The sequence below is a fragment of the Salvelinus alpinus genome, chromosome 11 (genome assembly GCF_045679555.1).
Source record: "Salvelinus alpinus chromosome 11, SLU_Salpinus.1, whole genome shotgun sequence".
NCBI classification, from domain to species: Eukaryota; Metazoa; Chordata; class Actinopteri; order Salmoniformes; family Salmonidae; genus Salvelinus; species Salvelinus alpinus.
In genome coordinates, this window is record NC_092096.1 from 24,448,633 (window position 1) to 24,460,554 (window position 11,922).

At 48.5% G+C, this 11,922-nt stretch overlaps 1 protein-coding gene across 1 annotated transcript in view; it reads right to left on the reverse strand.

Annotated features, from left to right (window-relative positions):
* Positions 1-11,922, reverse strand: part of LOC139533785 (exocyst complex component 4-like) — a 61,128-nt gene that overhangs the window by 41,869 nt on the left and 7,337 nt on the right. The window contains exon 3 of the mRNA XM_071332154.1: positions 9,462-9,640. Coding sequence (XP_071188255.1) covers positions 9,462-9,640 — 179 coding nt within the window. The remainder of the gene's footprint in view (positions 1-9,461; positions 9,641-11,922) is intronic.

Here is an 11,922-nt window from a genome sequence, read left to right on the forward strand (position 1 = left end):
GGTAATATCTATCCCTGATGTAGGGAGTAGGGTACTATCTACCCCTGATGTAGGGAGTAGGGTACTATCTACCCCTGATGTAGGGAGTAGGGTACTATCTACCTCTGATGTAGGGAGTAGGGTACTATCTACCTCTGATGTAGGGAGTAGGGTACTATCTACCCCTGATGTAGGGAGTAGGGTGCTATCTACCTCTGATGTAGGGAGTAGGGTACTATCTACCTCTGATGTAGGGAGTAGGGTACTATCTACCTCTGATGTAGGGAGTAGGGTACTATCTACCTCTGATGTAGGGAGTAGGGTACTATCTACCTCTGATGTAGGGAGTAGGGTACTATCTACCTCTGATGTAGGGAGTAGGGTACTATCTACCTCTGATGTAGGGAGTAGGGTACTATCTACCCCTGATGTAGGGAGTAGGGTACTATCTACCTCTGATGTAGGGAGTAGGGTACTATCTACCTCTGATGTAGGGAGTAGGGTACTATCTACCCCTGATGTAGGGAGTAGGGTACTATCTACCTCTGATGTAGGGAGTAGGGTAATATCTATCCCTGATGTAGGGAGTAGGGTACTATCTACCCCTGATGTAGGGAGTAGGGTAATATCTATCCCTGATGTAGGGAGTAGGGTACTATCTACCTCTGATGTAGGGAGTAGGGTAATATCTACCCCTGATGTAGGGAGTAGGGTACAATCTACCCCTGATGTAGGGAGTAGGGTGCTATCTACCTCTGATGTAGGGAGTAGGGTGCTATCTACCTCTGATGTAGGGAGTAGGGTACTATCTACCTCTGATGTAGGGAGTAGGGTACTATCTACCCCTGATGTAGGGAGTAGGGTGCTATCTACCTCTGATGTAGGGAGTAGGGTAATATCTACCTCTGATGTAGGGAGTAGGGTACTATCTACCTCTGATGTAGGGAGTAGGGTACTATCTATCTCTGATGTAGGGAGTAGGGTGCTATCTACCTCTGATGTAGGGAGTAGGGTACTATCTACCTCTGATGTAGGGAGTAGGGTGCATCTACGTCTGATGTAGGGAGTAGGGTACTATCTACCTCTGATGTAGGGAGTAGGGTGCATCTACGTCTGATGTAGGGAGTAGGGTGCTATCTACCTCTGATGTAGGGAGTAGGGTCCTATCTACCTCTGATGTAGGGAGTAAGGTACTATCTACCCCTGATGTAGGGAGTAGGGTGCTATCTACCTCTGATGTAGGGAGTAGGGTACTATCTACCTCTGATGTAGGGAGTAGGGTACTATCTACCTCTGATGTAGGGAGTAGGGTACTATCTACCTCTGATGTAGGGAGTAGGGTACTATCTACCTCTGATGTAGGGAGTAGGGTACTATCTACCTCTGATGTAGGGAGTAGGGTACTATCTACCTCTGATGTAGGGAGTAGGGTACTATCTACCTCTGATGTAGGGAGTAGGGTACTATCTACCTCTGATGTAGGGAGTAGGGTGCTATCTACCTCTGATGTAGGGAGTAGGGTACTATCTACCTCTGATGTAGGGAGTAGGGTACTATCTACCTCTGATGTAGGGAGTAGGGTACTATCTACCTCTGATGTAGGGAGTAGGGTGCTATCTACCTCTGATGTAGGGAGTAGGGTACTATCTACCTCTGATGTAGGGAGTAGGGTACTATCTACCTCTGATGTAGGGAGTAGGGTGCTATCTACCTCTGATGTAGGGAGTAGGGTGCTATCTACCTCTGATGTAGGGAGTAGGGTACTATCTACCTCTGATGTAGGGAGTAGGGTACTATCTACCTCTGATGTAGGGAGTAGGGTACTATCTACCTCTGATGTAGGGAGTAGGGTACTATCTACCTCTGATGTAGGGAGTAGGGTACTATCTACCTCTGATGTAGGGAGTAGGGTACTATCTACCTCTGATGTAGGGAGTAGGGTACTATCTACCTCTGATGTAGGGAGTAGGGTACTATCTACCTCTGATGTAGGGAGTAGGGTACTATCTACCCCTGATGTAGGGAGTAGGGTACTATCTACCCCTGATGTAGGGAGTAGGGTCCTATCTACCTCTGATGTAGGGAGTAGGGTACTATCTACCCCTGATGTAGGGAGTAGGGTACTATCTACCTCTGATGTAGGGAGTAGGGTACTATCTACCTCTGATGTAGGGAGTAGGGTGCTATCTACCTCTGATGTAAGGAGTAGGGTACTATCTACCCCTGACGTAGGGAGTAGGGTACTATCTACCCCTGATGTAGGGAGTAGGGTGCTATCTACCCCTGATGTAGGGAGTAGGGTGCTATCTACCTCTGATGTAGGGAGTAGGGTGCTATCTACCTCTGATGTAGGGAGTAGGGTGCTATCTACCTCTGATGTAGGGAGTAGGGTACTATCTACCTCTGATGTAGGGAGTAGGGTACTATCTACCTCTGATGTAGGGAGTAGGGTACTATCTACCTCTGATGTAGGGAGTAGGGTACTATCTACCTCTGATGTAGGGAGTAGGGTACTATCTACCTCTGATGTAGGGAGTAGGGTACTATCTACCTCTGATGTAGGGAGTAGGGTGCTATCTACCTCTGATGTAGGGAGTAGGGTACTATCTACCTCTGATGTAGGGAGTAGGGTACTATCTACCTCTGATGTAGGGAGTAGGGTACTATCTACCTCTCGATGTAGGGAGTAGGGTACTATCTACCTCTGATGTAGGGAGTAGGGTACTATCTACCTCTGATGTAGGGAGTAGGGTACTATCTACCTCTGATGTAGGGAGTAGGGTACTACTGCTACCCTCTGATGTAGGGAGTAGGGTGCTATCTACCCCTGATGTAGGGAGTAGGGTACTATCTACCCCTGATGTAGGGAGTAGGGTGCTATCTACCCCTGATGTAGGGAGTAGGGTACTATCTACCCCTGATGTAGGGAGTAGGGTACTATCTACCCCTGATGTAGGGAGTAGGGTGCTATCTACCCCTGATGTAGGGAGTAGGGTACTATCTACCTCTGATGTAGGGAGTAGGGTACTATCTACCTCTGATGTAGGGAGTAGGGTACTATCTACCCCTGATGTAGGGAGTAGGGTACTATCTACCCCTGATGTAGGGAGTAGGGTACTATCTACCTCTGATGTAGGGAGTAGGGTACTATCTACCCCTGATGTAGGGAGTAGGGTACTATCTACCTCTGATGTAGGGAGTAGGGTACTATCTACCCCTGATGTAGGGAGTAGGGTACTATCTACCTCTGATGTAGGGAGTAGGGTACTATCTACCCCTGATGTAGGGAGTAGGGTACTATCTACCCCTGATGTAGGGAGTAGGGTACTATCTACCTCTGATGTAGGGAGTAGGGTGCTATCTACCTCTGATTTAGGGAGTAGGGTACTATCTACCTCTGATGTAGGGAGTAGGGTACTATCTACCCCTGATGTAGGGAGTAGGGTACTATCTACCTCTGATGTAGGGAGTAGGGTGCTATCTACCTCTGATGTAGGGAGTAGGGTACTATCTACCTCTGATGTAGGGAGTAGGGTACTATCTACCTCTGATGTAGGGAGTAGGGTGCTATCTACCCCTGATGTAGGGAGTAGGGTACTATCTACCTCTGATGTAGGGAGTAGGGTACTATCTACCCCTGATGTAGGGAGTAGGGTACTATCTACCTCTGATGTAGGGAGTAGGGTGCTATCTACCTCTGATGTAGGGAGTAGGGTGCTATCTACCCCTGATGTAGGGAGTAGGGTACTATCTACCTCTGATGTAGGGAGTAGGGTGCTATCTACCTCTGATGTAGGGAGTAGGGTGCTATCTACCCCTGATGTAGGGAGTAGGGTACAATCTACCTCTGATGTAGGGAGTAGGGTACTATCTACCTCTGATGTAGGGAGTAGGGTACTATCTACCCCTGATGTAGGGAGTAGGGTACTATCTACCCCTGATGTAGGGAGTAGGGTGCTATCTACCTCTGATGTAGGGAGTAGGGTGCTATCTACCTCTGATGTAGGGAGTAGGGTGCTATCTACCTCTGATGTAGGGAGTAGGGTGCTATCTACCTCTGATGTAGGGAGTAGGGTACTATCTACCTCTGATGTAGGGAGTAGGGTACTATCTACCCCTGATGTAGGGAGTAGGGTGCTATCTACCTCTGATGTAGGGAGTAGGGTAATATCTACCCCTGATGTAGGGAGTAGGGTACTATCTACCTCTGATGTAGGGAGTAGGGTGCCATTTGAGACGCAGATCTAGAGTACATGCTGTCTGGAGGCAGGAGAAGCATGGCTGCCTCGGATTTGAACTAACGCAATTGTGAAACTGACCTGCAGATCGCTGGAGACACACACACACACACACGAGACACACACACACACGAGACACACACACACGCAGGCACACACACACGCATGCACACACACAGGCACACACACACACGCAGGCACACACACACAAGACACACACAGGCACACACACACGAGACACACACACACACACACACACGAGACACACACACACGCAGGCACACACACACGCAGGCACACACACACGTAGGCACACACGCCACACACACACACAGGCACACACACACACGCAGGCACACACACACAAGACACACACAGGCACACACACACGAGACACACACACACACACACACACGAGACACACACACGAGACACACACACACACACGAGACACACTGGAGCAAAGACTACAGTCGGCCTGTTATAAAATAATCACCATCAACTGCCCACTGAACGCAGCTATTGAAGAAATAAAGATGCACATGTACAGACATAACATAGTTAATCCATAAGGCAGGAGGAGGTGTGGTATATGGCCATTATACCACGGCTAAGGGCTGTTCTTCAGCACAACACATTGCAGAGTGTCTGGACACAGCCCTTAGCCGTGGTATAATGGCCATATACCACAAACCCCCCAATTAGAGCAGTAAAAAAATAAATGTTTTGTCATTCCCGTGGTATAAGGACTGATATACCACAGCTGTCAGCCAATCAGCCTCCAGGGCTCAAACCACCCAGTTTATAATAGGGCGTATACCACGGGTATGACATAACATTTATTTTTACTGCTCTAATTACGTTGGTAACCAGTTTATAATAGCAATAAGGCACCTCAGGGGTTTGTGATATATGGCCAATGTATCCAGGCACTCCACATTGCGTCATGCTTAAGAACAGCCCTTAGCCGTGGTATATTGGACATATACCACACCCCCTCACGCTTTTTGCTTAAATATACCATAGCTGTCAGCCAATCAGCAGTCCGGGCTCGAACCACCCAGTTTATATAAAAAATAAAACACTCACTCACACAAACAGATGAATGAAACATTAAAACACATGACATGACAGCCAAGACAGACATGACAGTCAGACAGACATGACAGCCAAGACAGAGATGACAGCCAGACATACATGAAAGACATGACAGTCAGACAGACATGACAGCCAGACATACATGAAAGACAGACAGACAGACAGACAGACAGAGCTAGACAGACAGACAGCTAGACAGACAGACAGACAGAGACAGATAGCGAGACAGACAGATAGCGAGACAGACAGACAGACAGCCAGACAGACAGAGACAGACAGACAGACAGACAGACAGACAGACAGACAGACAGACAGACAGACAGACAGCTAGCTCGACAGACAGACAGCTAGACAGACAGACAGACAGACACAGACAGACAGACAGCTAGACAGACAGACAGACAGCTAGACAGACAGACAGCTAGACAGACAGACAGAGACAGATAGCGAGACAGACAGATAGCGAGACAGACAGACAGACAGCTAGCTCGACAGCTAGCTCGAGACAGCTCGACAGACAGACAGACAGCTCGACAGACAGACAGCTAGCTCGACAGACAGACAGACAGCTAGCTCGACAGACAGACAGCTAGCTCGACAGACAGCTCGACAGACAGACAGACAGACAGACAGACAGACAGACAGACAGACAGACAGACAGACAGACAGCTAGCTCGACAGACAGACAGCTAGCTCGACAGACAGCTCGACAGACAGACAGACAGACAGACAGCTCGACAGACAGACAGACAGACAGACAGACAGACAGACAGACAGACAGACAGACAGACAGACAGATAGCTAGCTAGACAGACAGACAGACAGACAGACAGACAGACAGACAGACAGACAGACAGACAGACAGACAGACAGACAGACAGACAGACAGACAGATAGCTAGCTAGACAGACAGACAGATCCAGTTTTTAGAAACATACACATACAGCTGTTCTCAACAGAAAGCGGCCATCACGTTGGCAGGTGCCCTCAGTGTGCGTGTTGTGTGTTGTGTGTGTGTCAACTCAGGTAAATATTGTCTGAGAGGATTAGGCGTCCAGAGCGGCGCCCAGATGGGCGATAAGACCCTCGCCCTTGCCACCCTCACGGCCAATCACCATTAGAGTACACACACACACATACACTGGATGACCGCTGTCTCTCTGTCATATCAAACACACACCATGCACACACGATTGTTTAATCAAATTAAGATTAAATTAAGATTCAGCAGCGTCTTGACAGAGGCAGTGTGTATTTATCATGCTAATCTTCTCCCTGCGTCCGTCCGTCCGTCCGTCCGTGCGTCCGTCCGTCCGTGCGTGCGTGCGTGCGTCCGTCCGTGTGTGTGTGTTTTACAGATGCAGCCCAGCCACAGACATTGGGAGGTGATTATAGGAAATGTCCATCTTAGACTGATTGCTCTGGGTCGATCTACCTCCTGCATACAAGGCTGGGCATTGTCCGTTTACATGTTATATTTAACCTTTATTTAACTCAGTTAGTTAGTCAGTTAAGAACAAATTCTTATTTACAATGACGGCCTACCCCGGCCAAACCCAGACAACACTGGGCCAACTGTGCGCCGCCCTATCTGACTCCCAATCACGGTCGGTTGTGATACAGCCTGGAAACGAACCAGGGTCTGTAGTGACGCCTCTAGCACTGAGATGCAGCGCCACTCCTTTGGGGGGCCGATGTTGGTTGTGTAAATAACTTGGCTGATAATGTAGCCAGTATAGCAGAGCATCAGCGTGCTGTACCAGCTGTATATGGAGGTTCACAGATCACACATTAACTTCGCTTACGCCGGTCCCCTGTCAGTCCAACAGTTATGGCTCTTAATATGATTCAATTCAGAATACATCTGTTGGCACTAATATCACTCCATAGTGCTCTGCCCTCCTCTTTTAAACAACGCTCCAACTGAAACACACAGGAAGGACAATGACACTGCAGTCCCACACTTCCTGCCTGAAACAGCCCTATCAGAGAATGAGGAGATCAACAGAAATAAGCTTGGTGTTTAATGTATGTAATGTTGATAGTTAATTATCCAATACATTAAATCAATCAATCAAGTGATGTGGTTTCACGTAAACACTTATTGCATCGTAATGCTTGAGGTAGAAACCTCAATGACTAAACTCTATGACTCTGGTCCTGTCTGTCTCAAGGTCGTTCATTCGTTCCACTACCGTGGAGGACCACGGGTGGTACAGGACTCCGGCCCGACTGAAAGACTCCATCTAGCACGGCCATCACACCGCAGAGAGAGAAGAAAACGTGTACGAGGCGAGGAAGACAAGAGAAAGAAAATGACTTGTCCATACCTGACTGGCTCTGTAATATGAAATCCAATTTAGGGAAGAAGGGGGAAACGGAGAGATAAGAAGAAGGGAGTTTTTTTCCTCTCCCTCCGCCGCCCCGCGCCGAGCCCCATCAACCTAGGCAAACACTAAATAATGAACAATACTGTGGCTGTCCCGCCACGATAAAACACTCCATTAATGCCACTCGGCAGAATTAATGATAATTATGCCACGTTTGCCGCCCGTTCTCTTATTGAATTCTTATCTGAGCTGCCGAGAAGGAAGGAACAGCGCCCCGACTGCCCCCCCCCAAAAAACAATAGAAAGAAAATCCCTCATTTAAGTCGTTCAGAAAAGGGAAGTTCACAGAGGAAATTTGAACTTTTATAGGTGTAAAATGAAGGAGGTGACATGGGACGCAACAGAGGAAGAACTCAGTCACTTTCATGCTCTGGAACAGGTGATCGCAACACTGAGTTTAAGATGGGCTGTGTCCTTTCTACGTGTGTGTGTGTGTGTGTGTGTGTGTGTGTGTGTGTGTGTGTGTGTGTGTGTGTGTGTGTGTGTGTGTGTGTGTGTGTGTGTGTGTGTGTTCTGATGATGACAATGGAACACACAGACATTATCACTGATAAATGAGGTCTCTGTAAAGACAGTGAGTAAAAGGTCTTTGACAGTTCTGAAACCAACCACACACACTTCCAGGGCTAATTAGAGCGTGTATAAAGTGGTGTTTGTGTCTGGAAGCCCTCCTACCTGGCTCTAATTAGAGCCTGTATAAAGTGGTGTTTGTGTCTGGAAGCCCTCCTACCTGGCTCTAATTAGACGGTGGTAATTCACTCAGACAAACTCTTCATGACAGAGAGGAAAACTACTGCTGTGTGTGTGTGTGTGTGTGTGTGTGTGTGTGTGTGTGTGTGTGTGTGTGTGTGTGTGTGTGTGTGTGTGAGAGACTGAGAGAATAAATAACTTCAGCTACTAATCATGACAGTTCAGGGGTCAGACTACAGTGTGTATACATATACATGCCATTGGGAGTGGATGTGTATACTAGTGGCAGTATGTACAGTCATTACAACAGACGTTGCACAGTCGATGTTAGCATTATGGAACCTCTGCTTGTGTTGTATACTGTTCATTCATTGGCTGTGTAGGACAGGTGTTGAACAAGCAGCCCTTCAGTCCACACACACACACCTCACCCCCGCACCCCTCCTCACGCACATCCCACCAACCCTGCATGAATGCAAGCCATAAGGTGCGCGCGCCTGCCTCTGTGTGCGCGCGCCTGCCTCTGCGCGCGCGCCTGCCTCTGTGTGCGCGCGCCTGCCTCTGTGTGCGCGCGCCTGCCTCTGTGTGCGCGCGCCTGCCTCTGTGTGCGCGCGCCTGCCTCTGTGTGCGCGCGCCTGCCTCTGCGTGCGCGCGCCTGCCTCTGCGCGCGCGCCTGCCTCTGCGCGCGCGCCTGCCTCTGCGCGCGCGCCTGCCTCTGCGCGCGCGCCTGCCTCTGCGCGCGCGCCTGCCTCTGCGCGCGCGCCTGCCTCTGTGCGCGCGCCTGCCTCCTTTATTTATTCCCAGATAAATTGTCCTGATATGACCCATACCAGCTCACTGTCTGTCAACTGATTTAACTTGTAATATATGCTGGCTCCTTTCCTGTTTCAAATTTGTTACGGGGAACGTATATATTTCCCAAATTGACCTTGTCCTGTAACATACAGTATATATATATGTAACACATGTAAGCCCTTTACTATTGCCCTTCTGCGCCCGCGCACCTGCCTCTGCGTGTGTGTGCCTGCTTGTGCGTGTGTGTGTGTGTGTGTGTGTGTATACTCACTGGCAGCGTGGGGCAGGTTGATGAAGAAGCCTTTGAGTCTGGAGGCCAGCCACTCCATGCTCTCCTGCAGGTTGGCCAGGGCCTTCAGGTCGCTCACGTCACGCAGGATCTCGTTCTGCGGGATCAGCTTGTCACCCAGGTTACCCGTCAGCACCTCTGACTCCTTGGCAAATGCCGCCCTGGATCGGTGGGAATGGAGGAGGAGACAGGAAACAAAAAAAGTTATATTAGACAAAATCAGTCAATGTGACGTGTTCTAGACAGGTTCTAAAATGGTCATGAGAGTAGTTAGAACAAACTGCCTGATCTTCAAACAAGGGTTAGCCTGGTCCCAGATCTGTTTGAACTAAGTGCCTGATATTCAAACAAGGGTTAGCCTGGTCCCAGATCTGTTTGAACTAAGTGCCTGATATTCAAACAAGGGTTAGCCTGGTCCCAGATCTGTTTGAACTAACTGCCTGATATTCAAACAAGGGCTAGCCTGGTCCCAGATCTGTTTGAACTAAGTGCCTGATATTCAAACAAGGGTTAGCCTGGTCCCAGATCTGTTTGAACTAAGTGCCTGATATTCAAACAAGGGTTAGCCTGATCCCAGATCTGTTTGAACTAAGTGCCTGATATTCAAACAAGGGTTAGCCTGGTCCCAGATCTGTTTGAACTAACTGCCTGATATTCAAACAAGGGCTAGCCTGGTCCCAGATCTGTTTGAACTAAGTGCCTGATATTCAAACAAGGGTTAGCCTGGTCCCAGATCTGTTTGAACTAAGTGCCTGATATTCAAAGAAGGGCTAGCCTGGTCCCAGATCTGTTTGAACTAAGTGCCTGATATTCAAAGAAGGGCTAGCCTGGTCCCAGATCTGTTTGAACTAAGTGCCTGATATTCAAACAAGGGTTAGCCTGGTCCCAGATCTGTTTGAACTAAGTGCCTGATATTCAAAGAAGGGCTAGCCTGGTCCCAGATCTGTTTGAACTAAGTGCCTGATATTCAAAGAAGGGCTAGCCTGGTCCCAGATCTGTTTGAACTAAGTGCCTGATATTCAAACAAGGGCTAGCCTGGTCCCAGATCTGTTTGAACTAAGTGCCTGATATTCAAACAAGGGCTAGCCTGGTCCCAGATCTGTTTGAACTAAGTGCCTGATATTCAAACAAGGGCTAGCCTGGTCCCAGATCTGTTTGAACTAAGTGCCTGATATTCAAACAAGGGCTAGCCTGATCCCAGATCTGTTTGAACCGTCTTTCCAAATCCTTTGGTCATTGTTTGGCTTCATAATGACAACAGGAGATAGGAAGCTCTGGGACCAGGGTAGAGAGAGAAGGGTTTCTCTTCTGGATATAGGAGATGGGAAGCTCTGGGACCAGGGTAGAGAGAGAAGGGTTTCTCTTCTGGATATAGGAGATGGGAAGCTCTGGGACCAGGGTAGAGAGAGAAGGGTTTCTCTTCTGGATATAGGAGATGGGAAGCTCTGGGACCAGGGTAGAGAGAGAAGGGTTTCTCTTCTGGATATAGGAGATGGGAAGCTCTGGGACCAGGGTAGAGAGAGAAGGGTTTCTCTTCTGGATATAGGAGATGAGAAGCTCTGGGACCAGGGTAGAAAGAGATGGGTTTCTCTTCTGGATATAGGAGATGGGAAGCTCTGGGACCAGGGTAGAGAGAGAAGGGTTTCTCTTCTGGATATGGGTCGTGCATTAAGAGTAGGGGCTTAAAACCTGCCAACAGCTCCAGATAAGGATTCCCTAGAAGGAAGGAGAGGATAGTAGTGGAAGGCAGGAGGATAGTGAAAAGGAGAAGGACATTTATTGGGGGATGAGGAGGATTAGGGGGGGGACTATAATAACAATCCCACGGCCCCCTGCACAGAGGATGGCTGGCACCGTGTGGAGCTGGACCCTGGACGGACAGACAGACCAGTCACATCAACTCCAGCATGCATCTCAATGAGGCCTTGGGCTTCCAGTAATGACCTTCACTTTGATTTAGGACTGACTGACTGACTTAGTTCAGTCACCACAGGCCCAATGACTAGCTAGTAACTGGAGCAGGAGCAGATAGAGAGGGAAGGAGAGAGAGATGTCATAGTAAGGGCAGGGTGGGTAGAAAGAAGAGGGGGAGAGAGAAAAAAGACTGAACTGAGTGTGCATGTATAGGCGTGTGTGTGTGTGTGTGTGTGTGTGTGTGTGTGTGTGTGTGTGTGTGTGTGTGTGTGTGTGTGTGTGTGTGTGTGTGTGAGAGAGAGAGAGAGAGAGAGAGAAAGAAAGAAAGAAAGAAAGAAAGAAAGAAAGAAAGAAAGAAAGAAAGAAAGAAAGGAGAGAGCTCTATTTTAAGGCAATGTGACGTTTAAGACTTCACACATGCTGGCAGACACTTGACAAGAACACAGCCTTGAGGAGAAGACAGCAAAGAATATCCTCGTTTTTTTTGTGTGACTACCGACCAGCAGCCTTGGTGAATTCACTTCAATAT